Source organism: Gopherus evgoodei, chromosome 4, assembly GCF_007399415.2.
Source record: "Gopherus evgoodei ecotype Sinaloan lineage chromosome 4, rGopEvg1_v1.p, whole genome shotgun sequence".
Classification (NCBI taxonomy): Eukaryota; Metazoa; Chordata; order Testudines; family Testudinidae; genus Gopherus; species Gopherus evgoodei.
The window spans coordinates 152,101,949-152,129,874 of record NC_044325.1 but is presented as its reverse complement, the minus strand read 5'-3'; the positions used below and the strand labels follow the sequence as shown (position 1 = coordinate 152,129,874).

Below are 27,926 nucleotides of genomic sequence, written 5' to 3'. Positions count from 1 at the left end.
GGGGGGAAAGCTGCGTTTTATTCTCAGCTGTGGCAGCCGTAACCTATGGACTCTGTACCACGCTGCCGCCTCTGCGCTCGCTGCCCCTGGTTCAAATCCTCCCACCAGGAGTCTCCCTTCTGGTTTACATCCCCGTTCCCATGAATGGGTTAAAGACACCAAGCTCCTGGAGTGGAGCCTGAAGCAGGGAGGGGGACGGGATAGCGGAGGGACCTTCCTGTACCAGCCCCGGACACCTGGGTCCCGAGCCCAGCTCCCCTCCCTCCAGTGTGTGCGCAGGGCGAGTCCCAGTCTGCAGCCCCGGGGATCGCCCCGGCTGGGCGGTGAGTGGGGGCGAGGCGGCCACGGGAGGGAGGGAAACAGCAGCAGAGGCAGGAAATCGCTGCCTGGAGGAAGCGGCCGCGGGGCCGGGTGGGATCGGAGCTCAACCGCGGCTGGGACTGGAGACACCCCCCGCCACACACACCCGGGCAGCCCCGGAGTTTGTCCTGCAGTCGAGGACAGGCCCTGCCCTGCCTGGGGGAGTGGCTGTGTCAGCGATGATCCCGGGTGTGGGCTGACTTAGGCTGTGGGGAGGAGGAAGCGTAGGGGCAGCCCAGCTGTGGAGAAGGCATGAAGGAGGGGGGCTGGTGTCTGGTGGAGCAATGACTCCCTCTCCTGTTCCCTGGCCACGCAGTCTACCAAGGGTGAGTTTGTGGTGTGGGGGCTGGAGCTGGGACTCGCCCAACTCCTCTAGATGCCCACGTGGTGGGAACAGCGGCTGGGCTGGCACTGAGGGCCCTCAGTGACCTGTTAGTGGGGTTTCTGCTTTTGGGATTCACTGACATCAGTTTTTCTGGTGTTATTTTTAACAATTTTTGAGTTCTGTGTAGATATCCAAAAAATGGGGGAGGGGGTTTCAGGGCTTTCTCTTTGTATATATTGTAATGAGTAATCTATTTGCTATGGACCCTTGTGTACTTTTACTTAGCACTGTTTCAAACAGTACTATGTTAGAGCACACTAGGGAGCTTCTAGTGCACACCAGCAGGATCCATGTGGACCAATTAATGCTCAACATATTTGTTGATTTGAGAAATCATACTCCTGTAGTGCACATTACTGTTCCGTCTAGACAAGCCCTTATAACCCTTCCAATGTCTGATTCCTTTTCTTTGTATTGGGGTGTTTTGTGGGTGTTTATCAACTAAAACCTAAAATCAGATGCCCTACCCATTAGCAATGCCCCAGGCACCCTGTGCCCAAGTAATGCCAATTTAGGAGGACATTGTCTCTTGTGATATGCAATGTAGCTGTGTTGGTCCTAGGATAGCAGAGAGACAACGTGAGTGAGGTAATATCTTTTATCCGGAATTGTCAAATTATTAAAAAAAAATTACAATTAATCACGAGATTAAAAAAATAGTCCCGATTAATCACAGTCTTAATTGCAGTGTTAAACAATAATAGAATATCAATTTAAATTTATTATAAATAGTTTTGGATGTTTTTCTACATTTTCAAACATGCTGATTTCAATTACAACACAGAATACAAGTGTAGCGTGCACATAGTGCTCACTTCATTTTTCAGTTCACCTGATACTACTGTGGGGCAACCTCTTTATTGCGAAAGTTCAATTTGCAAATGTAGAATTATTTTTTTTATGTAAACTACCTGCAAAAACAAAACAAAGTAAAACTTCAGAGCCTACAAATCCACTCAGTCCTTTTCTTGTTCAGCCAATCGCTCAGACAAACAAGTTTGTTTACATTGACAGGACATAATGCTGCCCGCTTCTTAATGACAATGTCGCCTGAAAGTGAGAACAGACATTCACATGTACTGCTGTAGCTGGCGCTGCAAGGTATTTATGTGCCAAATATGCTAAACATTAGGATGCCTCTTCATACTTCGACCTGTAGGTTCTAAAGTAATAATAATAATTCTACATTTGTAAGTTGCACTTTCACAATAAAGAGATCGTGCTACAGTACTTGTATGAGGTGAACTGAAAAATACCATTTCTTCTGTTTGTCTTTTTTACAGTGCAAATATTTGTAATCAAAAATACTAATATCAAATGAGCACTGTACATTTTGTATTCTATGGTGTAACGGAAATCAATATATTTGAAAATGTAGAAAAACATCCAGAAATATTTATAATACATTTAAACTGGCATTCTATTATTGTTTAACAGTGCGATTAAACCTGTGATTAATCAGGACTATTTTTTAATCTAGTTAATTTGTTTCCTGTTAATTGCTTGCGTTAACTGCAATTAATTGACAGCCCAACTTTTAATGGACGGAACTTGTGACACAGACACTGGCTGAGTGCTGGGCAAGGACTCCCAACTCCTGGGTTTGATTCATGGTTCTGCTATAGACCTTGGACAAATCACCTTTCCTCTTTGGGCCTCAGTTCATACTCCTGCACTTTGTCTATTTAGAGTAGACAGCAGTAAGGTGTTCAGGGCAGGGAGTGTCTTCCACTGCGTGCCCATGCAGCATCCCAGGCAACAGAGCCCCAGACTCGGTTGTTGGGTGCTCGTGTGGTCCCTGGCACAACGGGACCCTGATCTCTGCTGGGATTACTAGGTGCTACTGTTGCTAGTGACAATAAGAAATTCTCAGTGCTGTGATTACTCTCCGATGCCTCTTCTTTGCTGTTCCAGGGGCAGGCGTCCCCGTTCCCAAACCTGACCTCGTGTCCCACATGAAGCGATGGGAAGAGCTGCAAGTCCCAGATCCCCAGTGTTCCAAGGAACAGGAGATGCCAAGAGGCACCCACGAAGGTGAGGGTACTCAGAGACTGTCTGTGAGGGGCCACCCTTTGATTTCACTCCTGGCACTCCAGCAAGTGAATAAAGAGGAGAGGGTAGCTAACTCCCTCATCTTCCACGCTAGGCAGGCTTAGCCTCCTTGAGACAACTCTAGCTCTGGAGATCCAGGGAGACAGTTTTTCCCCCTTAACCATCATGCCAAAACCAGTCTCTCAGGAAGTGTGTGTCTCTTTAACCCCCTGCTCCCCCTTGGTCTTTTGACTGTCTCCTCCCCACTTCATGGGGGTGGGGGTGATTCAGGCACAGATTGTCAAAGGTTCCCATTGATTTCAGTGGAAGTTAGGAGTTTGAAGTACTTTTGAGGATCTGGATCTCAGCCCTAGGAAGGTGGGTCTGGCCCACCAGAGGTGGGAGGCCAGAGGTAGCTAGTCCTGGGTGTGCAACTCAAGAGCTCTGACCTGGGCTATTGTCCAGTCATGGGTCCCGACTGCCAGGATATGGGACTGACCTGATAGATACTGCAGTAACCCTCCGTACGTTAGGCAGACAAACATCTAGAGTGGCCATAGATTATTACAGGCCACTCCTGATATGCCACCGGCATCTCTTCTGCGCATCAGTGCAGCAATGACTCTCATCTGGCTCATCTTCCAGGTGCCGAGATCCCACGTAGAAGCAAAGAAAAGACTTTGCAGCATGAAAGGGAAGCAGCCAGATGCAAAGGGAATGTGTCCTGTAGACCCAAGGGGGGCGATGGCTGGATGGAAGGGCAGCAGAATCCCGGACCTCTGGGTTCCATTTGCGTGAAGAGTGGCATGAGCGACGGGTCAGTGGGTGGCACCCCAGGCCCTATCGCCTGCCCCATGTGCGGGAAGGGCTTCAGCCGCAGGTCGAACCTCACAAAGCACCAGCGGGTCCACACAGGGGAGCGTCCCTTCTGCTGCACCCAGTGTGGGAAATGCTTCACTCAGAGCTCCAACCTCTGCCGGCACCAGAACCTCCATGCAGTGGGCGAGGGGCCCTTGTGCTGCCCCGAGTGTGGGGAGAGCTTCACAGGGAGCGCGGGGCTGGCCAGGCACCGAAGAACACATGCCGTAGGGGAGAGATCCCACTACTGCCACCAGTGTGGGAAAGGCTTTGCCAGCCCCTCACTCCTGACCATTCACCGGCGCAGCCACTCGGGGGAGCGGCCGTTCTCCTGTGCCCAGTGCGAGCGCAGCTTTGACCGCAGCTCCCTACTGGTGGAGCACCAGCGCACCCACACTGGGGAACGCCCCTACCGCTGCCACCAATGCAGCCAGGGCTTCACCCGCGCCACCCACCTCAGCCGGCACCAGCTAATCCACCGTGGCGAGCGACCTCACGGCTGCCCCGAGTGTGGCCAGTGCTTCCGGCTCCGGGCTGCGTTAGTCAAGCACGTGCGGAGCCACACAGGGGAGCGACCCTACAAGTGTGCTGAGTGTGGGGCGGTCTTCGCCAGCGTCTCCTCCCTGGCCCGGCACCGCCGGAGCCATGCCGGTGAGAAGCCTCACCACTGCCCCGACTGTGGCAAGAGATTTGGGCAGAGCACTGCCTTCACTGAGCACTGCCGCACCCACACTGGGGAGCGCCCCTACCGCTGCTTGGAGTGTGGCCGCGCCTTCGCCGGCAGCTCCAACTTCATCCGGCACCAGAGAATCCACACCGGGGAGCGGCCCTACCAATGTCAGGACTGTGGCCGCACTTTCCGGGTCAGCTCCAACCTGGCCAGGCACCAGAGGACTCACCACCAGGGGCTGGTGGTCACTGAGAGTGGAGATACTCCCTTGCTGGGACGGGCGGGACAAAGCTAGGGTCACTGGGGGCATAGGCCTAGGTGGAGCCGAAGGCCATGGGAGGTTGGTTGGGGTTGGGGCCATGGCAAGTGTAAGCACAAGGCAGGAGCTGGTGGCTGGATTCTCTGCAGCCCTGAGCCAAGCAGCACCCCATGGAGCAAGATCAGATGGCTCAGATCAGAGCTCACCAGGGAAGGTGGCTCCTGCATCTTGCCGCACCCGCCCTCTCTTCCCTGCCGTGGTGCTGAACTCTCCGTCCAGTAGGAAGCGCTGTCTCCTAAATGCTTCTCCCACCACGACCACCAATTGAGGCCAGGCCTGCTGGGGCAGAGCTCTCTCCTTTCATCACCCCAAGGAAGACAGGGCCAGTGTTGGCCCCTGGGTCCAGTCTGCTTCTCACAGGACTGCGCCATGGCGACAAACTCAGAGGTGCCCCAGGGGCAATCCCACTCTAGAGAGCGGCCCTTCTTTGCTGTATGGACCAGTATCAGGCAGGCTGGACTTGCCCTCGGTGTTGCAGTTTGCCCAGGGGACGGATGCACTCATGCACGCGCACACAGACACACACCCCCCAATGCCACTTGAGGCTGACTATACAGCAGGGTTGTTTATATTAAAAACAAGAGCCCACAGCTCGTTGTGTTTTCGTTCTTACCAGGTTAAACGTGGGGTCTGCCGACACACTTGAGCCCCAGAGCTACCTGCTGAGCCATGCTCATCCTAGTCACACTTTATTTCACACTCTTCTAAACTGCACTCCCCCCACTGGAGTCACTGTGGCTGGCGGCACTGCCTGCAGACTCAGCAGACCTTGACTTTCTCAAGGGTTAGCTCTGAAATCTGGAAGGACCCTGCGCTCTTACCAAAGCCCTCAATCCCAGAGCCCCCTGGGCCGGAGCCCCTGCATTTCGATCTTCTGTAACGAAAGAGTCACAAAGCTCAGAGAGAACAGAACCCAACTGAAGATCGAGGTATAACTGCTCACCAAATTTGTGGTCAGGAAGGAATTTCCCCCCAGATCATGCTGGCAGGGAGGGCGCACCCCATTCCTGGAAGTACTGGAATATCCAGTACTCAGGGGAGGTATGAGTGACCACCCTATCTTCCCCCAACTCTAGACCCCACTCCCTCCGCAGAGCTGGGGATAGAAACCAGGAGTCCTGACTCCCCCTTGCCAATCCTCCCACTAACTCACTAGACCCCCATTTCCTTCCCAGAGCTGGGAATAATTGGATCGATGGAGATGGGGTCTGCTCCTGAAATGGGAGCTGTGACAGGGAGCATTTGTGGGGGGTTGCTCTTTCAGGGAGACAGTGTCAGCATAGCAGGAAGGCAGTGTTATAGGTGGAGAGGAGAGCTAGCTCTGGGGGTCTCTGGGGTGCTGGTGGGGTCTGGCTGGCACATAGCTTTGGCTCATTCACTCTGAACAGCTGTGGGCGAGATCTGGGTCTGAGCCCCATTCCAATGTGGGAAGGATCTGTTTGTGCTGAGGTTGGAAGGGAGCAGCTGATCCAGTCTGGATGAATGCCAAGATGCTGCTGGGGGAGGGAACAAGATGCTAACAGGTCAGACCCAGGAGACCAGTTATGATGTCTGGGGAACCTGAGCTGGAGGGGCCTGAGAATTCACAGCATCTGACAGCTCACTGTATGGACCACAACTGCATAGACATTCCTGTACCGCTTACTCCCATCCTTAGACTGGGAATTGACCCCAAGAGTTCTCACCACCGCCACATTCAGTCGCTTTGACAGCGTAGTCTACGGCAAGGACACTGGCCTGGGAATGAAACCTGCTGAGTTGAGCACTGAAGGGATTGTGAATCAGACTGTTGACACCTGTTTTGTTCTTTTGGGAAATCAAATGACCAAGCAGCAGTTTGGAGAAAAGATGTCTCAGTTAAAATTGTTAAACAATAACAAAACCCACCAAATAAACAAACAAAATAAAACAATAAAAACTCAACCCAGAACCAGGACTAAAATGCAGGGAACTGCTTATTGAAATCGCAAGTCTTATCACTGGAATAAAGAGAAAATAAAGAAACCCCCAAGTAACTGAAGCAGAGAGGATTTATGGCAAGGTGCAAATGAAGGAGGGACTGAAAAATGTTACAAAGAAAAAGAAGTTTGGAAGAGGGTTTGGCCAGTAGAACACATTAAGGTCTCCAAATGCAGCATGGTAACAACCAAGTCCCACCTCCTCATGAGATTAAGGTTGCCAATTTTGGTTGAACGTATTCCTGGAGGTATCATCACATGACATAATCTTTCATTAAAGATGAATCTTTAATTCCTGGAGACTCCAGGACAATCCGGGAAGATTGGCAACCCTACGTCAGATGCTAGCAGTTGTTGCTAAACCCACAGATAAATATAACCTAAAACGGGCATAGATAAGGTTAATCACAAATATCCTGTAATTTGCTGCATCATTGTTAAGAGTCTTTGAGTTAAAAGCAAAATTCATCCTCCAGGGCCGAGTTAAGGTTTTGAGCGCACATCCCTCCATTTCTGACAGCGTTGTTAGAATCCTATAGCTAAAAGCGAACGAATACCCCAGATATTTGGGAGTTTGGACTTAATCCCTTCTGCCAAGATTTTCAGAAGTGACTAGAGATTTTGAGGCTGTGTGCGCCCCAGCTCAATACCTTAAAGGGGGCCTGATTTGGGGGGGAAGAGTGCTCAACACTTTATTCAGAATCAGGCCCTTTTAAAGATGTCCCAAACTGGGTCACCTTTTAGGCCACAGAGGTCCAATCCTGAAAGGATCATAGCAATTACGGCTTCTATCAGCGCTTCAACAAGAAGCAGCCAGGTCCTGGATGCATCTGAGCAGAGGTTCATAGGTGTCTCTAAAGTGGCGCCTAATAAATATGGAGGATTGAGGAAAGAAGAAATTAACCCAAACATTGTCTAAATTGGGATTTGTGCTGCTTCCAGCTGCTCTTCATGTATCTATCCCAATGTAAACCCCTAGGGAGGAATATGGAAATCACTACTTCTATTAGTGCAGCTGATGTCTTGAATCGGGGCAGATTTCCAGCATACAAAAGATCTTGAAATCCCCTCAGGAAATCTGATCGAGAACTGGTTAAAAGAATGAAAGTTTTCACCATGAAAAATTTTATTTTTTTGAGAAAGAAAGAAGTGTAAAAACATTTTACTTTCAAATCACAATTTGGTCTGGATTTAAGAAACAAAGTTTTCACTTTGGAGATTTTTGGGTTATTTTCTCTCCCCTCCTTGTTTCCTCACTGCAAATGATGGGTGAAAGTAGAAGTGAGACAGAAAGTGTGTTTGAGGAGAGAAGAGCAAAGCAAAAAAATCCGATTTGAAATTAAACAGAAATGTGTATTTTGTAATCACTAATCAAATTTTTTTGTTGAAAATAACGTTTTCATGAGAAAAACTCAATTTTTTGCCAGGAATATGTTTTGCTTACAAAATGTCAATTCACTCTAATTAATTTAATTCCATTGAATTTAGAAACCAAATTCTCTTCAACTCCTTTGAAAAATCCCATCTGGGAAGTCTAACTCCTAACATCCAAATCCAAGTGGTGGAGTCCTAAAAACAGTAGCCCAGTCTTTAACAAAACATGTCCTGAAGGGCAGAATTAAGGTTATTAATGGCTATCCCTTAACTTGTGATACTGTTGTTAGAATCCTGTAGTTAACAAAGTTTTTTTGCCTGGTGAAAAAAACCCCTTTCCTTGTTTTTTTTGTGTGTGTTTTAATAAATACAACAAAAAATGTAGGTTGTTATTTCTAATCTTCCCTAAATTCTATTTTTAAGTGTTGGTTTTCTAAAAAAATAAACACATAAAAGTTTTGGGAAAAGAATGGAGGAAAATGTTAATTTTCATATTACATATATAAAACCAGGGAGGTTTCAATCAAATAGGAGAAATAGTGTGACACTTCCAAAAAGGCTTGAAAAGCAAGAAGCCAATTCCATTGTGATGTGTTGTTTATTCTTGTATAACCAACCCATGCGGTCTCAGCCCCCAAAGTTGATTATTACAGAGCTGAAGAAATGTGGGCACATGACTCTTCCAAAGCTGATCAAATGCTGGACGTCCAAAGGCTTTTAGGTGGGAAATGTCGACCCCCGCCCCCCAAGTCTTTGTTGTTGTTGACAAAACATTTTTCTTTCCCCTAGAAATTTCCATTGCATGGAAAAATTGGTGGAGTTCATTGAAAAATACCTGGAAAGTGTTTGGATTTTGGGAACCCAAATTTTCTCAGCTTTAGGTTTGCTGACAAAAACCCTGAACATTTTCCACAAAAGTTTAGATGAAAAATTTCAAGGAAACACATTTTTCCCAACCATGTTTTCATTAAAAAAATTTCATGGGGACAAGCAAATCATTTCCTGACCAGCTCTCGTCCGTTAGCCCCAATCCCAACCCCATGCATGATCCCATGCCACCCTGAGCTAAAGGGGTAACTCCCCCCAGCTGTGAGTGAGCAGTGGGATGTTGCAATAGCCAGGGTTGTGCACTAGAGGGAGACATGGCCACAGGTATTAAGCCAATGAATTACACCTGAGCCTTAGAATCCTGGCTATAAATTCAGCCTCTGGTGGATTCCTAAACCCTTGACAACTGCGAGACACATGAACAAATTCCACCAACTCCATTGAGATTGGAGTGGGTTCACAAATATCTCCAAAATTTAACCCCAGCAGCATGGCCACTCTAAGCATTCAAAAATCACGAGCCAAGCTCCAGAATAGTCATGGCTTAAAAACATCATGAGATGTTGAAAATCATAAATGTAAAGGTCTGTTTAGTCAGGATTCTGAGCCATTTGGAGTAATTTTCTCAGCTTTTCTCCCCAACCATGAGGATCAGAAAATGACTTTTTTTTTAAAAGCTGAGATTTTCCTATAGTCACATGACTTTTGGGGGGGAAATATCACCAAGAATTTCAATTAAAAGAAAAAAAGTGTCTTGTTCCAGAACCAGATTGACTTAGTGAAACTTTTTCTTTCTGTCCTTTGATCAGCTCTAGCACTAAACCTGCTCCCTGTCCCCCTCTAGTGGCTGGATAAAGGATTACAAGTCTGTATCACCCTCTTTGCCTGGTAATTCAAGCAACAGAGGAGTCCCAGGTTCAATCCCCACCCAGGGCAGCTGGGGAATGGAGGGGCTTAGTTGACAGATGGAGAGGGGAGTTCGTTATCACCATCGTCCACCACAATAATAGTGGCATGGAGCTTCTGGTGCTGTGCCAGTTGCGAGGGAAAGCAGAACCCTTTGCCGCATTGGTGGCAGCGGTGGGGCCGCTCCCCAGTGTGGATGGCCTGGTGTTGCACCAGGTTGGAGCTCTGGGCAAAGGCGCGGCCACACTGCCCACAGGCGAAGGGCCGCTCACTGCTATGAGTCAGTTGATGCTTGCGCAGCACCTTGCCATCAGCAAAGCCCTTGCCACATTGGTGGCAGCGGTAGGGCCGCTCCCCACTGTGCAGCCGCTGGTGCCTCAAGAAGCTGGAGCTATCACTGAAGGCCCGGCCACATTTGGGGCACTTGTATGGGCGCTCCCCAGTATGGGTGCGCAGGTGCTGCGTCAGGTTGGAGCTCTGGGCAAATGCCTTGCCGCACTGGTGGCAGTGGTGGGGTTTCTCGCCAGTGTGGACTCGCTGATGCTGTGTGAGGTGTGAACTCATGCTGAAAGTCTTCCCACACTCAGTGCACCGGAAGGGCCGCTCCCCGGTGTGGATCCTCAGGTGCTTGAGGAGCGGTGAGCGGTCGACAAAGCCCTTGTGGCACTGGGGACAGCGGTGGGGGTTGTCAGGACTGTGCAGCCGCTGGTGCTTGGCCAACTGGGAGCGCAAACAGAACCCCTTCCCACATTGTGGACAAATGAAAGGCTTCTCTGCCAGGTGGGTCTTCTGGTGCTGCGTCAGGTTGGAGCTCTGGCTGAACCCTTTGCCACACTGGTGGCAGCGGTGGGGTTTCTCCCCAGTGTGGGTGTACCGGTGCTCGATCAGGTGTGCCCGACGGCCAAATGCCCTCCCACAGTCGGGGCAGCAGTAAGGTCGCTCCCCAGCATGGGTGCGTCGGTGCTGGGCCAGGCGGGAGCTGTCGGCGAAGCCGCGCCCACAGCTGGGGCAACAGTAGGGACGCTCGCCTGTGTGGGTGCGGGCATGTTTGGTGAGCGACGAGCTGTCCACAAAGCCTTTGCCACACTGGGGGCAGGTGTAGGGGCGCTCTCCCGTGTGGGTCCGGCCGTGCTTAACCAGGGATGAGCTGTCGGCGAAGCCTTTGCCGCAGTCGGCACAGCGGTAAGGGCGCTCACCCGTGTGCATGCGCCGGTGCTGCACCAGGTGCGAGGGCCAGGTGAAGGCTTTGCCGCAGTCAGCACAGTTGTAGGGTTTCCTTGAGTTAGCAGTGGGGAGCGTCATCGGTGGCCACTCCCGGTCGTGGCTGGGGGACAACTCCCACTCAGACCCGCCTGACAGCACCCCGTCCTCCGGGCCAGGACTCCCCTCCTTGTCCCCGCTCTGTGCCTCGTCGCCAGCTGGAACAACATGGAAAGAGATCACCACTCACTGGGCTGCAAAACAGCCTCCCAACCCACCCTCTAGAGACGGAGCTGGCTGGGAGCCAGAGTCCCAGCATGACACGCAGGCTGAAGTATCATGGGCTGAAATCCAGGATGTGCAGGAGGCCAGAGTACAGCTCCCATAGGGCTTATGAGGCATGCTTTATTAACAGTGAGAGTAATCAACCATAGGGACAACCTACCAAGGGTTGTGGCGGATTCTCCATGACAAGTTTTAAAGCAAGTGTGGAGGTTTTTCTAAGAGATCTGACCTAGTTCAAATAGGAATTAACTCAGGGAAGTTCTCTGGCCTGTGTGATAAAGCAGAACAGACTAGATAATCACAGTGGTCCCTTCTGACCTTGGAATCCACAATTCCATGGACTACAATGGGGCCAGGACTTCACCTGTGGATGTCAAGGCCAGAAGAGCCTATTGTGCTCATCCAGTCCAGTCTCCTGTGTAACCCAGGCCAGAGAACTTCACCCAGTATCAAGATCCTTGGCTGTATTACTTCATAGATTCCAAGGCCACGAGAGACCAGTGTGATCATCTAGTCTGACCTCCTATGTAACACAGGCCAGAGACCTGCCCCCAAATCATTCCTCGGGCAGAGCTTTTAGAAGAACATCTCAACTTGATTTTAAAACTGTCAGGGATGGAGAATCTAAGAGCGGTTGGGCCAATGACAAAATACAGAGATAAAATAACCTCTCTGCTTCTATTAAAGATTCCCTGTTTATGCATCCAAGGACTACACTAGCCCTTTTGGCCACAGCCAGTGTTTACCAGGGAGGGGGATTAACCATTGGAACTGTCCCCCTAGGAATGGGGTGGATTCTCCAAGAGAGAAGTACACATGGGGTAGATGGGCAGAGAGATTAATGTGGATGGAGATAGACTGACAGGGTTAGAATCAAAGAATATCAGGGTGGAAGGGACCTCAGGAGGTCATCTAGTCCAACCCCTTGCTCAAAGCAGGACCAATCCCCAACTAAATCATCCCAGCCAGGCCTTTGTCAAGCCTGACCTTAAAAACCTCTAGGGAAGGAGATTCCACCACCTCCCTAGGTAACCCATTCCAGTGCTTCACCACCCTCCTAGTGAAATAGCGTTTCCTAATATCCAACCGAAACCTCCCCCACTGCAACTTGAGACCATTACTCCTTGTTCTGTCATCTGCTACCACTGAGAACAGTCTATATCCATCCTCTTTGGAACCCCCTTTAACTTGCCAATATAGCCCAGTTTGTGAGTTGTGTACACTTCTATAGCAATCACTGTTAGAATGATCTGCCAACCAAGAATTAGTTTAAGCCCAGCAGGGCCCATCATAACCACCCAGTCCGCCCTCCAATGGCTATTAGCCAAGATAATTAGAGATGCAACCCCATGCTCTGGATGCCTCAAAACCTCTGACTGACAGAAGCTGGGGACTGGACGACAGGGGATGGATCACTCAATAAGTTGCCCTGTTCTGTTCATTCCATCTGAAGCATCTGGCACCCGCCACTGTCGGAAGACAGGACACTGGGCAACATAGACCATTGGTCTGACCCAGTATGGCCATTCTTATGTTCTCCTGCCTAACCTAGGCCAGAGAATCTCCCCAGCAAGTCCTTCCTCCACTCAGTAACTCCTGGCTGAATGACGTGTGTCTATTTAACTGGAGAAATTTGAGAAACATTTTGTTCGACAAATCTGAGAATTCACAACGCAGAAAAAATTGGTTCCACTTTATAATAAGGCTCCATTTATAAAGGATTCCTAGATGTCTTGAAGAATGGTGACTGAATGGATAGAGTGTCCAGCAGCTCAATAAGGTACTTAAAACCATGGTGTATAATTATTATTACTATTAGTGCGATTTATTTGTATTACTGTAGCATTTAGGAGCCCAAGTGGTGGACCAAGACCTCATTGTCCTATAGCACTATACAAACACCGAACAAAACCATCTACACACCTCCTAGTGCTTATAACCGCCCGCCACACATGCCTGTTCCACACTTTGAACATCTGGGCCTCGTCGATTAACACTTTACCTGCCATTTATAAACAGAAGTGTGTCTGAAAAAACAAATCCATCCTGTATGTCTCAGATTACATATCCAGCTGGAGTCACAACTGACCCCTGTCGCTTTGACGTGGCAGCTGTTGGTTCCAGTGCCGAACTGGACGAGATGAGGCAGGACTGGATGGGCTCAGGGCGTCTTGGGGAGCCAGGGTTAGTTAGGAAGTGTCTCTCACCTGCAGAAGTGCCCGTAGGGACGCGGCTGTCACTGGAGCACTGGGGATCCAGCATGCACAGCTCTACCTCTGGCTCCATCTGGGACTCACGACTGGTCTAGGGCGTGGAAATCCAGCCCTGAGGACAGAAAAGAGGGGAGACTAGGGCTAGGTTGAACAGCTGTTACAAAGGACACTCTGTGAGTTTGAACTTCTTGCCTGGAGGGACATATGATTGTGGAACATGGGAAAAAGGGCCAGGAGACCCATGGGCACAGCATGGGGGTCCTGAAGACAAAACATCTGGGAGGAAGAAGTGCTAATGTGACAGGCAATGGGGATCAAACCAGCGATCTTTGGGGCCAGAGCTACCAGCCTCCAAGCGGGGGGCCTCGTCTACGTCTAAAAATTAGATGGGCCTAGCTGCCTCGCTCAGGGCCGTAAACATTTTCAGGGGCAGCCTGGTGTAGTTAGGCCCAATACAGATGTGGCCAGGTCAAGGGGAGAAGTCTTCCCTGGGCCTAGCTACTGCCTCTGAGAGAGGTACATAAAGCACATCCCTGGCACTGCGGTAGGAAGCGCCTGTGCTCTGGAGTTACCAGCACAGCGACCTCCCTGTGCGCCTGTCGTGTAGACATGCCCCGAGCTCCAAGCGCAGCAGCGGCTGGAACGGAGACGTCTCTAGCGGGGACCCTGCGCGCTGCCAAGGGGATAAGCAGAGAGACAAGGGGCGGGGGGGGGGCGGTTATAGCTCCTATAGGACCAGCTGGCTGGGAGGGGGGATCTCTCTGGTCCCAGGCACAGGGCTGCTCAGATCCCCCGGCCCTGCGGCCGCTCCGTCCCCACAGCGATTTCCTGCCTCTGCGGCTGTTTCCCTCCCGCCCCGGAGCCGCGTCTCCCCCGCGCCCCCCTCACCGCCCTGCCCGGGCCCGGGGCTGCAGCCGGGGACTCGCCCTGCGCACACGCAGGCCGTGAGCCGGGCCAGGGACCCCACTGTCGGTGGGGCTGGCACAGGAAGGTCCCTCTAGTTATTACGTCCCCATCCCGGGCCGGCTTCTCCTGCTCTGATCCGGGGTGAGGAACTCGGTGGGTTTAACCCATCCCTCCCCAGACGTCAAGGGAGCGGATTTCTCTCCCTCCCGGGCCTCTGGCTGCCTGCAGGAGTGAGAGGCTGGCTGGGTGGCACAGATCACACAGGGTGTCAAGCTGCTTGGAGCAAGTCATCAAGGTGGGTGCCAGCCTCAGGGCAGAGTGCTGCAAGCCAGGGCACAGCCCCAAAGGGTTGTGTGTTCTATAATATAGATTTCACCAACCAAGCCCCAAATGTGAACTCCTCAAGGGCTATAACAACTCCTTTAACTGGAGTCACTGGCAGTTGCCGTGGGCACTCTGTCTAGCTTGCCGTCCGGGCAAACCTGCTTTTGTGAGAGATGGTCCCTGACACCAAAAATCACAACGGTATTCAGAAAAAACGAGGAATCCGGTGGCACCTTGAAGACTAACAGATGTATTTGGGCATAAGCTTTTGTGGGTAAAAAACCCACAAATACATGTTAGTCTTTAAGGTGCCACCGGACTCCTCGTTGTTTTTGTGGATACAGACTAATATTCAAGTTACTCGCAGTCCCAAAGGACCAGTCACTTACCCCAGGTCAATTGTACCTTCAATCTTCCCCCAAAGACACCACTTGTGGCCAATCCTGTAATTAACTAAAGGTTTATTAACTGAAAAAAGGAAACAAGAGAGTTATTCACAAAGTTCAAGCAGGTAACTTACACACAGACGAGTTACAGTCTTAGGTCCCAAAAAGTAATACAAGCTGTTGTAATGTAAGAGCACTGTACCTGCTCTGGAGCTAAGCAGATTCCTTAACCTCAGTAATATTGCCCTCTCCAAATTCCTAGCAGCAGAATGCTGACAATTCCTTCTTGAAGGGGTTCAAACCCTGCTGGGACAAGCCCATCCCCTCTTTGCGGGGAAAACAATCAACAAAATCTTGTGTCCACTTGATGTCCCACTCCACAATGGTTTGTCTGGTGTCTGTGGGCCTTCTTCTGTTGGGCAGGAGGTGACACCTCTCGTGGTAAACGAGTATCACACACTTGGTAATGCTTGTCTCCTGACTGTGAGGTTTCCAGTTTCATAGCAAACACTTTACTAGTTACAGAGCAAACCCTTCAATAGTACCTTATAATAGAGGATAGAGATATTATAATTGAGCTCAATGCCTGCAGCAACTCACAAGCGTTTTAAAAAGTCCAAACACAGAACATATTTCTATGATGCTAATATATATTTTAACAATGCTAACACAGAGGTGGTTTCCAGCTATGCATTTGTCAGTATTCAGTGAGGCCTAGAGGCCTTGGCATGAGCTGGCACCTTGTCTATTGGTGTCACAACACTGTTCTCACAAAAGTCTATTGGGGAAAATCACAGGGAAGTGAGAGTAGCATTTGGGCCTTTGCTGGCAAAGCAAAGCTCTCCCACCATACATAGAAGAGCTACAGGAGCTAATTGAGGTCTGGAAAACCTGCTCTATAGTTAAGACTATATTTTTATTGGTAAATGTCGATATATGTCAGTTTCACCATCCACAGATGAAAAACAATTTCCATTGTAATAATAAAAATGTACAGATAGGTAAGGCAAGAAACATGCTGCTTGGAAACTAGAGTGTGATTTAAGGCTACATACATTGTCTATTTTGACATGTGACATTGATCATTAGTGTTTTAGTAAATATAAAGCTTTAAATTTTTAAATCTCAGAGCCTACCATCATTAAATAATTATTGTCTGACATCTCCCCCACACACACACCCTTGTTGGAACCCTTCTAATTTCCCACAACTGTGAAAAATTGAATAAATAAATATTGAAAAAAAATTGCTTCAAACCAAACTGATGTGATCTATCAACATTATTTTAAAAACTAAATTCTGCCAAGCCTGCCAATAGTGAGCTACCAAAGGAGTTAAATGGGTTTAGTTTATTTGAGAGAAGGTTAAGAGGTGACGTGACTGCCGTGGAGTGTAAGCATTGACATGGGGAGAGGATAGCTGAGAGCAGAGGGCTCCTTATCCTCCAATCTAGGCAGAGCACGATCTACTGGCTGGGAGCAGGAGGGAGACAAATTGAGGCTGGGAATTAGGGGCCAGTGTTTATCTGGAAGGGGAATGAACTATTGGGAGAGTTCCCCTAGGGAGGAGGTGGGTTGTCCATCACTGAGAGTCTGTCCGTGGAGATGGGGTGTCTCTCTCTCAAAGCTCTGCTCTAGCTCAGCCAGGAGTTACTGGGCCAGAGGCAGGAATCCTGGGGGAGATTCTCTGGCCTGGGTTAGGCAGGAGCCTGACCCAGATGGGCACAATGGCCCCTTCTGGCCTTGAACACTATTACTCTAAATCCAAGCTGTTATAAACTACTGCAACAGCGGGGAAGGATGCCCACAGAATACACCAGGAGCTTAAGAGGGAATCTAGTCTCTCAGGTGTTGAGGGAGAAACTTCCAGTCCACATGTGGAAGCTGCCAGCAGTGTGAGACCTGGCCAGCGAAATAGCGGAAAGACAGCCAATAGGCCGAAAGGCTAGGACAGAGAAAAGGCCTGAAGGGTGGCAAGATAATCTGGGGCGCTTTTGCCTAACAGAGATGTCAAAGATGTCCCAGGGTAAGATCCTTTTCTGGTGTAAATAGGGTGACCGGATGTCCCAATTTTATAGGGACAGTCCTGATATTTGGGGCTTTTTCTTATACAGGCCCCTATTACTCCCCCACCCCCCTCCCAATTTTTCACACTTGTTGTCTGGTCACCCTAGGTGTAAATCAGTGTCCCCACAATGGAGTGTTGCTGATTTACACCAGCTGGGGATCTGCCCCCATTACGATGACCAGATGTCCCAATTTTATAGCGACAGTTCCAAAATTCAGAGCCTTTTTCCTATATAGGTGCCTATTGCCCTGCACCCTCCAGTCCCAGTTTTTCACACTTGCTCTCTGGTCACCCCTAGCCCCCACTGACTCCAGTGGAAATGGGGCCAATTTACACCAGTGAGGGGATCTGACCCATTTCTCACAATATATTTAGTGGCTGGGGTGGGAAGGGTTAACCCAGTGACTCCTGAGTGTGCCGCTTAACAGAGCAGGCAGCTGGGCCGGGGACAGGATAGCGGAGGGACCTTCCTGACAGCGCCCGGGTCCGGAGCCCGGTCTGGCCCGGGTGGGAGCAGCGGGGTCTGGGGGGATCGCCGGGCGGTGAGTGGGGGGTTCCGGGCTGCAGCGAGAGGCGGCCGCGGGCAGCACAGGGAGGGAGGGACAGAAACAGCGGCGGAGGCAGGAACTCGCTGCCGGGGAGAAGCCGCTGCAGGGCGGAGGGGATCGGGCTGGAGAGACCCCCCCCGCCCCAGCCAGCCCCGGGCCGGGATGAGCTGGGAACAGGGCTAGGGCAGTGGGGGAGGGGGACTGGGGAGCACTGGCAGAGCCGTGCCTGGGGCAAGCTCCGACAGACCCAGCCTGGCTCTAGCCAAGGCTACTGGCCTCTCTTCCCCCCAAGCTCCCACAGCGCCTCCTGCTGGTCTGTGCTCTCCTCCCCCATTCCCTGCAGTCTCCCCTCTCAGAGCCCGCTCTCCTCGGTGGGTCCCAGGCCCTGGTGACCTGTTCGGCTCTTCGCCAGGTCGCGGTGCGTGCCAGTGAAGGTTGAATGAGGGACCTCGGAGAAGATGGCATCCCCTGGGGCATTATGGGAATCTCCTGGTTCCCAGCTGGACCAGCCGCAGCTCCATCCTGAGTGCGTATCCCAGGAGGAGGAGGGCAAGGGTGAACCAGCGGGACCCCACTGTGAGCTGCTCTGTATCCCCAAAGAGAAGCCCCAGACTCTCCAGGAAACAGGACACCAACTTGAGCTTCTTTGTGACATTAAAGAGGAGCCCCTTGAAACGGGTAACAAATCACTTCTCCATCCCCTGCCCTTACTGCATATCTGTGCATTGCCCAGCATGATGGGTCCCTGCTGTCAGTCACTGTGTGTCTGTGCAGAGCCTGGCATGACAGATCCCTGATCTCAGTCACTGTGTGTTGGTGCAGCACCCGGCACGACAGGGCCCTGATCTCAGTCAGTGTGTGTTTGTGCAGCACCTGACACGACAGGTCCTTGATGTGAGTCAGTGTGTGTCTGTGCATCACCTGGCACGACGGATCCCTGATCTCAGTCGCTGTGTGTCTGTGCAGCGCCTGGCGTGACAGGGCCCTGAGCTCAGTTGAGTGTCTGTGCTGCGTCTAGCGTGACGGGACCCTGATCTCAGTCACCATGTGTCTGTGCAGCTACTGGCATGATGGGCCCTGATCTCGGTCACTGTGTGTCTGTGCAGTGCCTGGTGTGACGGGTCCCTGATCTTGGTCACTGTGTGTCTGTGCAGTGCCTGGTGTGACGGGTCCCTGATCTCAGTCACTGTGTATCGGTGCAGTGCCTGGTGTGACAGGTCCCTGATCTCGGTCACTGTGTGTGCAGCTACTGGCACACTGATCTTGGTTCCAGTGCCTCACCCACCCCACTGAACTCAGTCACTCTGTGCCCGCGCAGTGCCCAGCATCCCAATCTCACTTCTCGGGTGCCTGTGCACCACCCAGTGTGACAGGGTCTTACTCTCCATCACTCTGTCTTTGCAGTGCCCGGCCCAGCTGGGCACATATATCTATCCATATTATTTATCTGGCCCCACCGGTGCTGGGTCTGAGCACTTCACAGTCATTTATGAGTTTAGCCACACACAGCCCCTGTGAGGCTGGGAAGGATCAAACTAAAGGTGGGGAACTGAGGCCCAGAGAGGTTCACCCAGCATCACTCAGGAAGTCCATTTCAGAGCAGGAAACTGAACCCAGATCTCCTGACTCCTGGTCCAGTGCCATGAGCCCTGCACCATCCCCACTCATAGGTGCCCCTGCAGTAGATGTTACAACAACAGACTGACTCAGGCATTGACTCTGATGTGGATTGTCTCTTCATTCCAGCTGTTGACAGGACGCTGAGCAAGGAAGGTGCCAACACTGTCAGGACGTTTCATTCTGCCCCCTCTGCCCACAGCTCCCTGTGCCCATTCCCCCTCTGGGAGAACCTGGCAGACTCCACTGGCTGTGGGGACGAGGTACTCAGAGATTCCACTGCTCACCCCCAGCAGGACAAGAAGCCCATACGGTGCAACAAAGAAGAGGAGTTTGGGGCTCCTTCTCCTGCCCCTCAGCTGGATGTGCTTGGAGATCTCACCTCTGCCCCACAGCCAGCCGAGAAGCCATTCCGGTGCAGCGAGTGCGACAAGACCTTTGGGCAGAGCTCCCACCTGCTGCAGCACCAGATCACCCACACCGGGGACCGTCCCTACCAGTGCCCTGACTGCGGCAAGCGCTTCAGCTGGAGCTCAGCCCTGTGCCAGCACCAGCGCATTCACCGTGGGGAACGCCCCTACCAGTGCCCTGACTGCGGCAAGCGCTTCGCCCAGAGTTCCAACCTGACCACGCACCGGCGCACCCACACGGGCGAGAAGCCCTACCGCTGCCCACAGTGCGGCCGCGGTTTCAGCCAGAATGCCAACCTGCTGACCCACCAGCGGGTGCATGCAGGGGTCAAGCGCCACGAGTGCCCCCAGTGCGGACGAGTCTTCGTGGAGCGCTCATCCCTGCTCAAGCACCAAGGCGTGCACTTGGCGGAGAAGCCATACCAGTGCCCCGAGTGCGGGCGCAGCTTCACACAGGGCTCCACACTGGCCCAGCACCTCCGCATCCACACTGGTGAGAAACCATACCAGTGCAGTGAGTGCGGGAAATGCTTTGGGCAGAGCTCGGCCCTGGCCCAGCACCGCCGGGCCCACACAGGTGAGAGATCCTACCACTGCCACCAGTGCGGCAAGGCCTTCAGTCAGAGCTCCAACCTCATCACTCACCAGGCCTCACACACCGGTGAGAGGCCCTACAAGTGCCCGGACTGCGGGCGTGCCTTTGGGCGCAGTGCCCATCTGGTTACCCACCAGCGCACTCACACTGGGGAGCGACCCTACCGCTGCCACCAATGCGGCAAGGGTTTCAGCCAGAGCTCCACCTATATCCAGCACCAGACCACCCACACCGGTGAGCGCCCGTACAAGTGCCCACAGTGTGGCAAGGCCTTTAGCCAGAACTCCAACCTGCTCACCCACCAGCGCATCCACACTGGTGAAAAACCCTACTGCTGCCACCAATGCGGCAAGAGCTTCCGGCAGAGCTCGGGCTATCTGCAGCACCAAAGGACCCACACAGCCTTGCAGCCCTCCACCACACCCACATAACGGTGCTCGCCGTGGGGACTATGGGTCTAACATCAGAAGCCTCCAATGTTTGTGTTAACTCAGAGACATGATGGGAATTACAAACCACAATATGTTGCCCGGCCATCAGAGGGCACCAGAGGGTTAAACACAGTTGGACATGCACCTGCCTCTCCTGCTTGGGCTAAAGCAGAGATACGGTGGACTCATAGCTGGATCTGGATGGTTTTCCATTTCATGGGGAATTCTTTGATTTTTTTGGAGGGGGGGGAACATCCATTCTAGAACAGAAGAAACCAATTTAAAACTTCCCTAAAACAAAATCCATGGGGGAGGGGGGAAGGAACATCTAGTGTTGACCAAAACAATTTGTTCTGGGTTAGACTTTTTCATTTTTTATTATATAACATAATATACCATTTAAAAATATTATGTAATATGCAGTTTAAAAAATTGAAAGGAAACGTCATTTGGAAATGGGAAATCAAAATGTTCTGCTAAAGGTCAAAGCATTTTGTTCCAGTTTTTTTCCTAAATGAAATTGATGCATTTCCACTCAATGAAATGGCAGTTTCAATGAAATGGCATTTTCTGAAGGAGACGTATGCCATCAGAAGAGTTCCAACCGACTCTTTTCAATGAAAGTTATACATGGCCCAGCCAACACAACCTGTGGTTGAACCCAGTCGGACGTGCACCGTGAATGTCAAAAAGACATTCTTGTGCTGTATTGTCTCATAATCCACTTAGAATTCACTCCTCAACTAGATTTCTCTCTCTCGATTTCTGAGGGGTCTTTAATCTCACAGACAAAGGCAGAAAATGATCCGCTGGCTGGGAGCTTCCCCAGGCAGAATTGCATTGGGAGAGCAAAAACTTTTCATCCAGTGGAAGGTTGAAAGGCTGGAATCAAAACATTTAAACTATTCAGTCATTGAGTTCGGGTCACTAGTAACAAGTCTATCAAACAATACGAGGGGTACAGTCTGCTAAACCAGATTTCCAGCGGGCATAAATCAGGTATAGTTCAATGGGGCCAGATCCCCAGCTGGTGTCAATTGGCTGTAGCTTCACTGGAGTCAATGGCCCAGATCCCCAGCTGGAGTAACTTGGCCATAACTCCACTGGGATGCGAAGGAAGCTGTGAGTTAGAGTCACACGTCCCATATTTGTGTTGTGGATAACACACTGGTTAACCTCTATGTTCTGAGCCATGGAGATGGTATTGAGATGACTGGCTGTGATGGAAATGTTGCATTCCCAATATTTGTACTTTTAAAATTTGTTTTGTGAGGGTTGTTTTTTTTCCTGGAACTTGCAGATAAATTGAAGGAAAAACTCAAATATACCAGCTTTTCCATAGAAATGGCATGGTTTGAGTCATCGTCATCAACTTCTCAGCTTTGTAAAGTGCCCAGGGTGAAGGAATATTGACATGAAATGAAATCCCAAATTGCATGTTTTATTAACTAAAGCACAGTGGTACAAACACACAAAGTTAGGTTAAAGTCCAATGAATTCCCATCTACGAACAATAACCCACATCTTCAATGCCTGAAAAGGTGGGGCTTATTGTTGTCTTCAAATACAAGCTTGTGTTGTAGATGGAGCTTGGGAAGGGCACCCTGCTGTTGGTGTGACTGTTGCTATGGGACCCTGCATGCCATGCTGACCCTAGCTTGGCCCGTGGGCAGGGTCCAGGAGCACATGCAATGGCAGGAATCAGGGAAGAAGGCAGATGCAGCCACCCCAGCATGGTTGCCCGATCCTTGAGCCTGGCCTCCTTTCAGGGGCCCACACAGTACACAGCCTGGAGGGCAATGAGAGTGGTGCTCAGTGCAGTAACTCAGTGTGGTGTTAGGGGGCACTGCAGAGAGTGGGATGGGTGCTCAGTAGGGGGCACTGTGCTGTCAGGAGTGGGGTGGGGGCTCAGTAGGGGGTGCTGTGCTGCAGAGAGCAGGAAGGAGGGGCTCTGTGGTGGGCATCGTGCTGCAGGGAGCAGGGCAGGGTCCTCTTGCCCTTTCCTCATTCTGGGAATTCTTTGATTCCTATGGCTCCTCGGCAGTCCTATTTGGATGCAGGATTCATCTTCAGTGCTCGTCCCAAAGCTCCATCTGGCTGTGACACCCCCAAGGGCAAGTGACAGGAGAGAAACACCATTTTTCACTTCACTTTTCCTTTTGTCACTTTTCCTTTTGTCTCACACTGAATTATTAGCAGACAATATTGGTTTCCTTCTGCAGTTTTAGGTAATGGACCAATATAATCAATTTGTATTCTGGCCCAGGGACCCTCTATCCTTTGATCACTCAGGGGGGTCCCTCTACCAGTCCATTATACCAGCTGCATTATTGGCAGCACAAGGCAAGCAATTATTTACATACTGCTCTATATCGGTTCTCGTATTTGGCCACCAGCTGCAGCTTGCAGCCTGCTGAGAGTTTTCTCCTTGTCTAGATGTCCATTATTATGGACGAGGGTTATCATTTCAGATCTTATTTCAGTTGGGACAACCCACACTGGCAACATTTTCCCCATTTTGGTAGCTAAAATTCATCCTGTATTATGCAGCCAAATTTTCCACCCTTGATATTCCCGTTTAGCTACAAGCCTTTTTATCACTGGATCTTTTTTTCTGCAGGGATATTAGACCTATTTGGTCTGTTTTATCCCCTTCTACTACTGCGATTGGAGCTACCTGGAATTGCAGATGCCACAATGTCCCCTCGTTAGTTCCTTCCTTAGCCTCATCTGCAGTGTTATTCCACTGAGCCTCCGCAGTCTCTTTCTTATGAGCCCCTTACCTTTCCCATTTGTACTGGCTGTTCTCTCTGCTGTGCTAAATTCCAAAGGTAACACACTTTCTTAGCACGTGCAACAGGCTTGTTATCTGCTAATCTCATTTCACTTTTCTGCCACTGGGACACCCGGTCCACTACAGTGGGCTCTTAGTACCCACTCAGAATCTGTAAAAATAGCTACTTAAAAAAAATCTATTAGTGTATTTTCCAGTGAATCATAGAATCCTAAAAGCAGCAAAGAATCCTGTGGCACCTTATAGACTAACAGACGTTTTGGAGCATGAGCTTTCGTGGGTGAATACCCACTTCGCTAGAATATCAGGGTTGGAAGGGACCTCAGAAGGTATCTAGTCCAACCCCCTGCTCAAAGCAGGACCAATCCCCAACTAAATCATCCCAGCCAAGGCTTTGTCAAGCCTGACCTTAAAAACCTCTAAGGAAAGAGATTCCACCACCTCCCTAGGTAACCCATTCCAGTGCTTCACCACCCTCCTAGTGAAATAGTGTTTCCTAATATTCAAACTAAACCTCCCCCACTGCAACTTGAGACCATTCCTCCTTGTTCTGTCATCAGGTACCACTGAGAACAGTCTAGATCAATTCTCTTTGGAACCCCCTTTCAGGTAGTTGAAAGCAGCTATCAAATCCCCCCTCATTCTTCTCTTCTGCAGACTAAACAATCCCAGTTCCCTCAGCCTCTCCTCATAAGTCATGTGCTCCAGCCTCCTAATCATTTTTGTTGCCCTCCGCAGGACTCTTTCCAATTTTTCTATATCCTTCTTGTAGTGTGGGGCCCAAAACTGGATACAGTACTCCAAATGAGGCCTCGCCAATGTCAAATAGAGGGGAATAATCATGCCCCTCAATCTTCTGGCACTGCCCTTACTTATACAGCCTAAAAAGCCATTAGCCTTCTTGGCAACAACGGCACACTGTCGACTCATATCCAGCTTTTCATCCACTATAACCCAGGTCCTTTTCTGCAGAACTGCTGCCAAGCCACTCGGTCCCTAGTCTGTAGCAGTGCATGGGATTCTTCCGTCCTAAGTGCAGGACTCTGCACTTGTCCTTGTTGAACTTCATCAGGTTTCTTTTGGCCCAATCCTCTAATGTGTCTAGGTCCCTCTGTATCCTATCCCTACCCTCCAGCACATCTACCACTCCTCCCAGTTTAATGTCATCTGCAAACTTGCTGAGGGTGCAGTCCACGTCATCCTCCAGATCATTAAGGAAGATATTGAACAAAACTATTCCCAGGACCGACCCTTGGGGCACTCCGCTTGATACCAACTGCCATTGATCACGACGATCTAGCCAGCTTCCTATCCACCCTATAGTCCATTCATCCAGCCCATACATCTTTAACTTTCTGGCAAGAATACTGTGGAAGACCGTATCAAAAGCTTTGCTAAAGTCAAGAATAATACATCCACTGCTTTCCCCTCATCCACACAGCCAGTTATCTCCTCATAGAAGGCAGTTAGGTTAGTCAGGGATGACTTGCCCTTGGTGAATCCATGCTGACTGTTCCTGATCACTTTCCTCTCCTCTAAGTGCCTCAGAATTGATTCCTTGAGGACCTGCTCCATGATTTTTCCAGGGACTGAGGTGAGGCTGACTGGCCTGTAGTTCTCCGGATCCTCCTTCTTCCCCTTTTTTTAAAGATAGGCACAACATTAGCCTTTTTCCAGTCATTCAGGACCTCCCCGGATCCCTGTGAGTTTTCAAAGATAATGGCCAATGGCTCTGCAATCACATCTGCCAACTCCTTTAGCACCCTCGGATGCAGCGCATCCAGCCCCATGGACTTGTGCTCGTCCAGCTTTTCTAAATAGTCCCGAACCACTTCTTTCTCCACAGAGGGCTGGTCACCTCCTCCCCATGCTGTGCTGCCCAGTGCAGTAGTCTGGGAGCTGACCTTGTTTGTGAAGACAGAGGCAAAAAAAGCATTGAGTACATCAACTTTTTCCACATCCACTGTCACTAGGTTGCCTCCGTCACACAGTAAGGGGCCCACACTTTCCTTGACTTTCTTCTTGTTACTAACATACCTGTAGAAACCCTTCTTGTTACTGTTAACATCTCTTGCTAGCTGCAACTCCAGGTGTGATTTGGCCTTCCTGATTTCACTCCTGCATGCCTGAGGGTATGTCTACATCTACAATTTTGTAGCGCTGGTTGTTACAGCTGTATTAGTACAGCTGTATAGGGCCAGCGATGCAGAGTGGCCACACTTACAGCAACCAGCGCTGCAAGTGGTGTTAGATGTGGCCACACTGCAGCGCTGTTGGGCGGCTTCAAGGGGGGTTCGGGGAACGCGAGAGCAAACCGCGGGAAAGCAGATCTCCTTCCCCGGTTTTGCTCCAGTGTTCCCTGAACCCCCGAGCAAGCAGGTCTCCTTCCCCGCGGTTTGCTCTCGCGTTCCCCGAACCCCCGTGCAAGCAGGTCTCCTTCCCAGCGGTTTGCTCTCGCGTTCCCCGAACCCCCCTGCAAACGGCAGGGAAGGAGACCTGCTTGCTCGGGGGCGCGGGGAAGGAGACCTGCTTGCACGGGGGTTCAGGGAACGCGAGAGCAAACCGGGGAAGGAGACCTGCTTCCCCGCGGTTTGCTCTCACGTTCCCCGAACCCCCGAGCAAGCAGATCTCCTTCCCCGCGGTTTGCTCTCGCGTTCCCCGAACCCCCGAGCAAGCAGATCTCCTTCCCCGCGGTTTGCTCTTGCGTTCCCCGAACCCCCGAGCAAGCAGATCTCCTTCCCCGCGGTTTGCTCTCGCGTTCCCCGAACCCCCCTGCAAACGGCAGGGAAGGAGACCTGCTTGCTCGGGGGTGCGGGGAAGGAGACCTACTTGCACGGGGGTTCGGGGAACGCGAGAGTAAACCGGGGAAGGAGACCTGCTTCCCCGCGGTTTGCTCTCGCGTTCCCCGAACCCCCCTGCAAACCGCTGGGAAGGAGACCCGCTTGGGAGGGGATTCGGAGAACACCGGAGCAAACCGCGGGGAAGGATACCTGCTTGATTACCAGAGAGGCTTCCTCAAGTATGCTGGGATACCTGCTTATTCCACGGAGGTCAAGAAAAGCGCTGGTAAGTGTCTACACTTGATTACTAGCGCTGGATCACCAGCGCTGGATCCTCTACACCCGAAACAAAACGGGAGTACGGCCAGCGCTGCAAACAGGGAGTTGCAGCGCTGGTGATGCCCTGCAGATGTGTACACCTCCTAAGTTGCAGCGCTGTAACCCCCTCACCAGCGCTGCAACTTTGTGATGTAGACAAGCCCTGAGCAATATTTTTATACTCCTGCTTGGTCAACCCATTTGTCCAATCTTCCACTTCCTGTAAGCTTGTTTTTTGTGTTTTGTGTGCTGATAGCAATCTTAAAATGCACTTTGAGTTTTACATCTATAAAGCACAATTAACACTCAGACATCCTCTCACACACATATTAATACTACACTATATTGTGCTATACTATCATTGTAACTGAGAGACTCACCTTATCTGCTGATTTTGCTGTGTTGACTCTGCTGCTGGTTTTTCAGGTTGCTTCACTGCGTTTGGCTCTGCTCTTTCAGGTCAGCTCTCCACTCGATCTCTTCATTCACTCTGCTCCTAACTGTTTTAATAGTCTTAACTATCTGCCTTTTATACTGTCCTGTCAGCTATCGGATCTTTACCGTGCATGTTTATCGCTAGTTGTTTATCACTGAGTTATTCTGCACCTTTTTGGCTTTCTACCAATTCTATTCCTCCCTCTCCCCCCCACTGAACTTTCGACCTTTTGGCCTACTTTCAGCAGTGAAGTACCAGGTGAACTTCAGCTTCTAATGGTGGAGTGACTTTTGCCTATCCAAAATGGAAGCTAGGGACACAAAATGAAGTCTGGGGAATCTTTGTGGCATCACCTCTTACCCATTAACCCCTGGCTGAGCTAGAGTCGGGCTTTGAGAAAGAGACACCCCATCTCCACGGACAGACTCCCAGTGATGGAAAATCCACCCTCTCATAGGGAAGCTGTTCTAATGATGAATTCCCCTCTCTGGTAAACACTGGACCCTTATTGCCAGCCTGAACTTTTCTCCCTTCAGCTCTCATCCTGTGGATTTTGCTCTGCCTTTGTCTGGGAATTAAACAGCCCTCTGCTCTCAGCAATCTCTTCCTCATTGAGGCGCTTACAGACCAGGATCACGTCACCTCTTAACCGTCTCGTCACTAAACAGATCATGCTCCTCCACTCTCTCACTATACAGCAGATTTTCCAGACCTCAAATCATTCTTTTGAAATAATTTTTTTGAACCATTAACAGTTTGTCATCATCCCGTTTACTTGCCAGTCAACTGCTCATTCAACACCCACGCTCTGTGACCCTGCAAAGGTCCCCTCCCCTAATGCTGCATCCTCTGCCCTTCCTGGCGTGTTTGCATTTGGATGGATGTAGCAACATTGTGGTGAGAGCCAAGTTATGGATAGTCTCCCCA

General features: G+C 50.6%; 2 protein-coding genes across 3 annotated transcripts; one reads left to right on the top strand and one right to left on the bottom strand.

The window, feature by feature from the left end:
• Window positions 1-54: 54 nt before the first annotated feature.
• Window positions 55-23,729, top strand: LOC115651484 (zinc finger protein 345-like). Its single transcript, XM_030562578.1, has 4 exons — window positions 55-323; window positions 2,660-2,779; window positions 3,422-4,497; window positions 19,682-23,729. The coding sequence occupies exons 2-4, from the start codon at window positions 2,701-2,703 to the stop codon at window positions 20,669-20,671; spliced, it is 2,145 nt and encodes a 714-aa protein (XP_030418438.1). The 5' UTR covers window positions 55-323; window positions 2,660-2,700; the 3' UTR covers window positions 20,672-23,729.
• Window positions 7,723-14,369, bottom strand: LOC115651423 (zinc finger protein 135-like). Of its 2 annotated transcripts, XM_030562447.1 has the most exons (3): window positions 14,276-14,369; window positions 13,382-13,499; window positions 7,723-11,107 (listed from the first exon to the last, which is right to left on the bottom strand). In XM_030562447.1, exons 2-3 carry the CDS (start codon window positions 13,458-13,460, stop codon window positions 9,738-9,740), a joined length of 1,449 nt encoding a protein of 482 aa, XP_030418307.1. In that variant the 5' UTR covers window positions 13,461-13,499; window positions 14,276-14,369; the 3' UTR covers window positions 7,723-9,737. The 2 variants fall into 2 exon arrangements, with proteins under 2 accessions (XP_030418307.1, XP_030418308.1); XM_030562448.1 differs by lacking the exon at window positions 14,276-14,369 and having other exon boundaries at window positions 13,177-14,255.
• Window positions 23,730-27,926: the final 4,197 nt, after the last annotated feature.

Excerpts from the sequence above, each read along its gene's own strand:
- LOC115651484 (XM_030562578.1), top strand. The coding sequence starts at position 2,701 with ATGAAGCGATGGGAAGAGCTGCAAGTCCCAGATCCCCAGTGTTCCAAG. Across the intron at positions 2,780-3,421 it reads GCCAAGAGGCACCCACGAAG|GTGCCGAGATCCCACGTAGA; the intron begins GTGAGGGTACTC and ends CTCATCTTCCAG. Across the intron at positions 4,498-19,681 it reads ACTGTGGCCGCACTTTCCGG|AGCTCCCACCTGCTGCAGCA; the intron begins GTCAGCTCCAAC and ends ACCTTTGGGCAG.
- LOC115651423 (XM_030562447.1), bottom strand. The coding sequence starts at position 13,460 with ATGGAGCCAGAGGTAGAGCTGTGCATGCTGGATCCCCAGTGCTCCAGT. Across the intron at positions 11,108-13,381 it reads CCCTACGGGCACTTCTGCAG|CTGGCGACGAGGCACAGAGC; the intron begins GTGAGAGACACT and ends ATGTTGTTCCAG.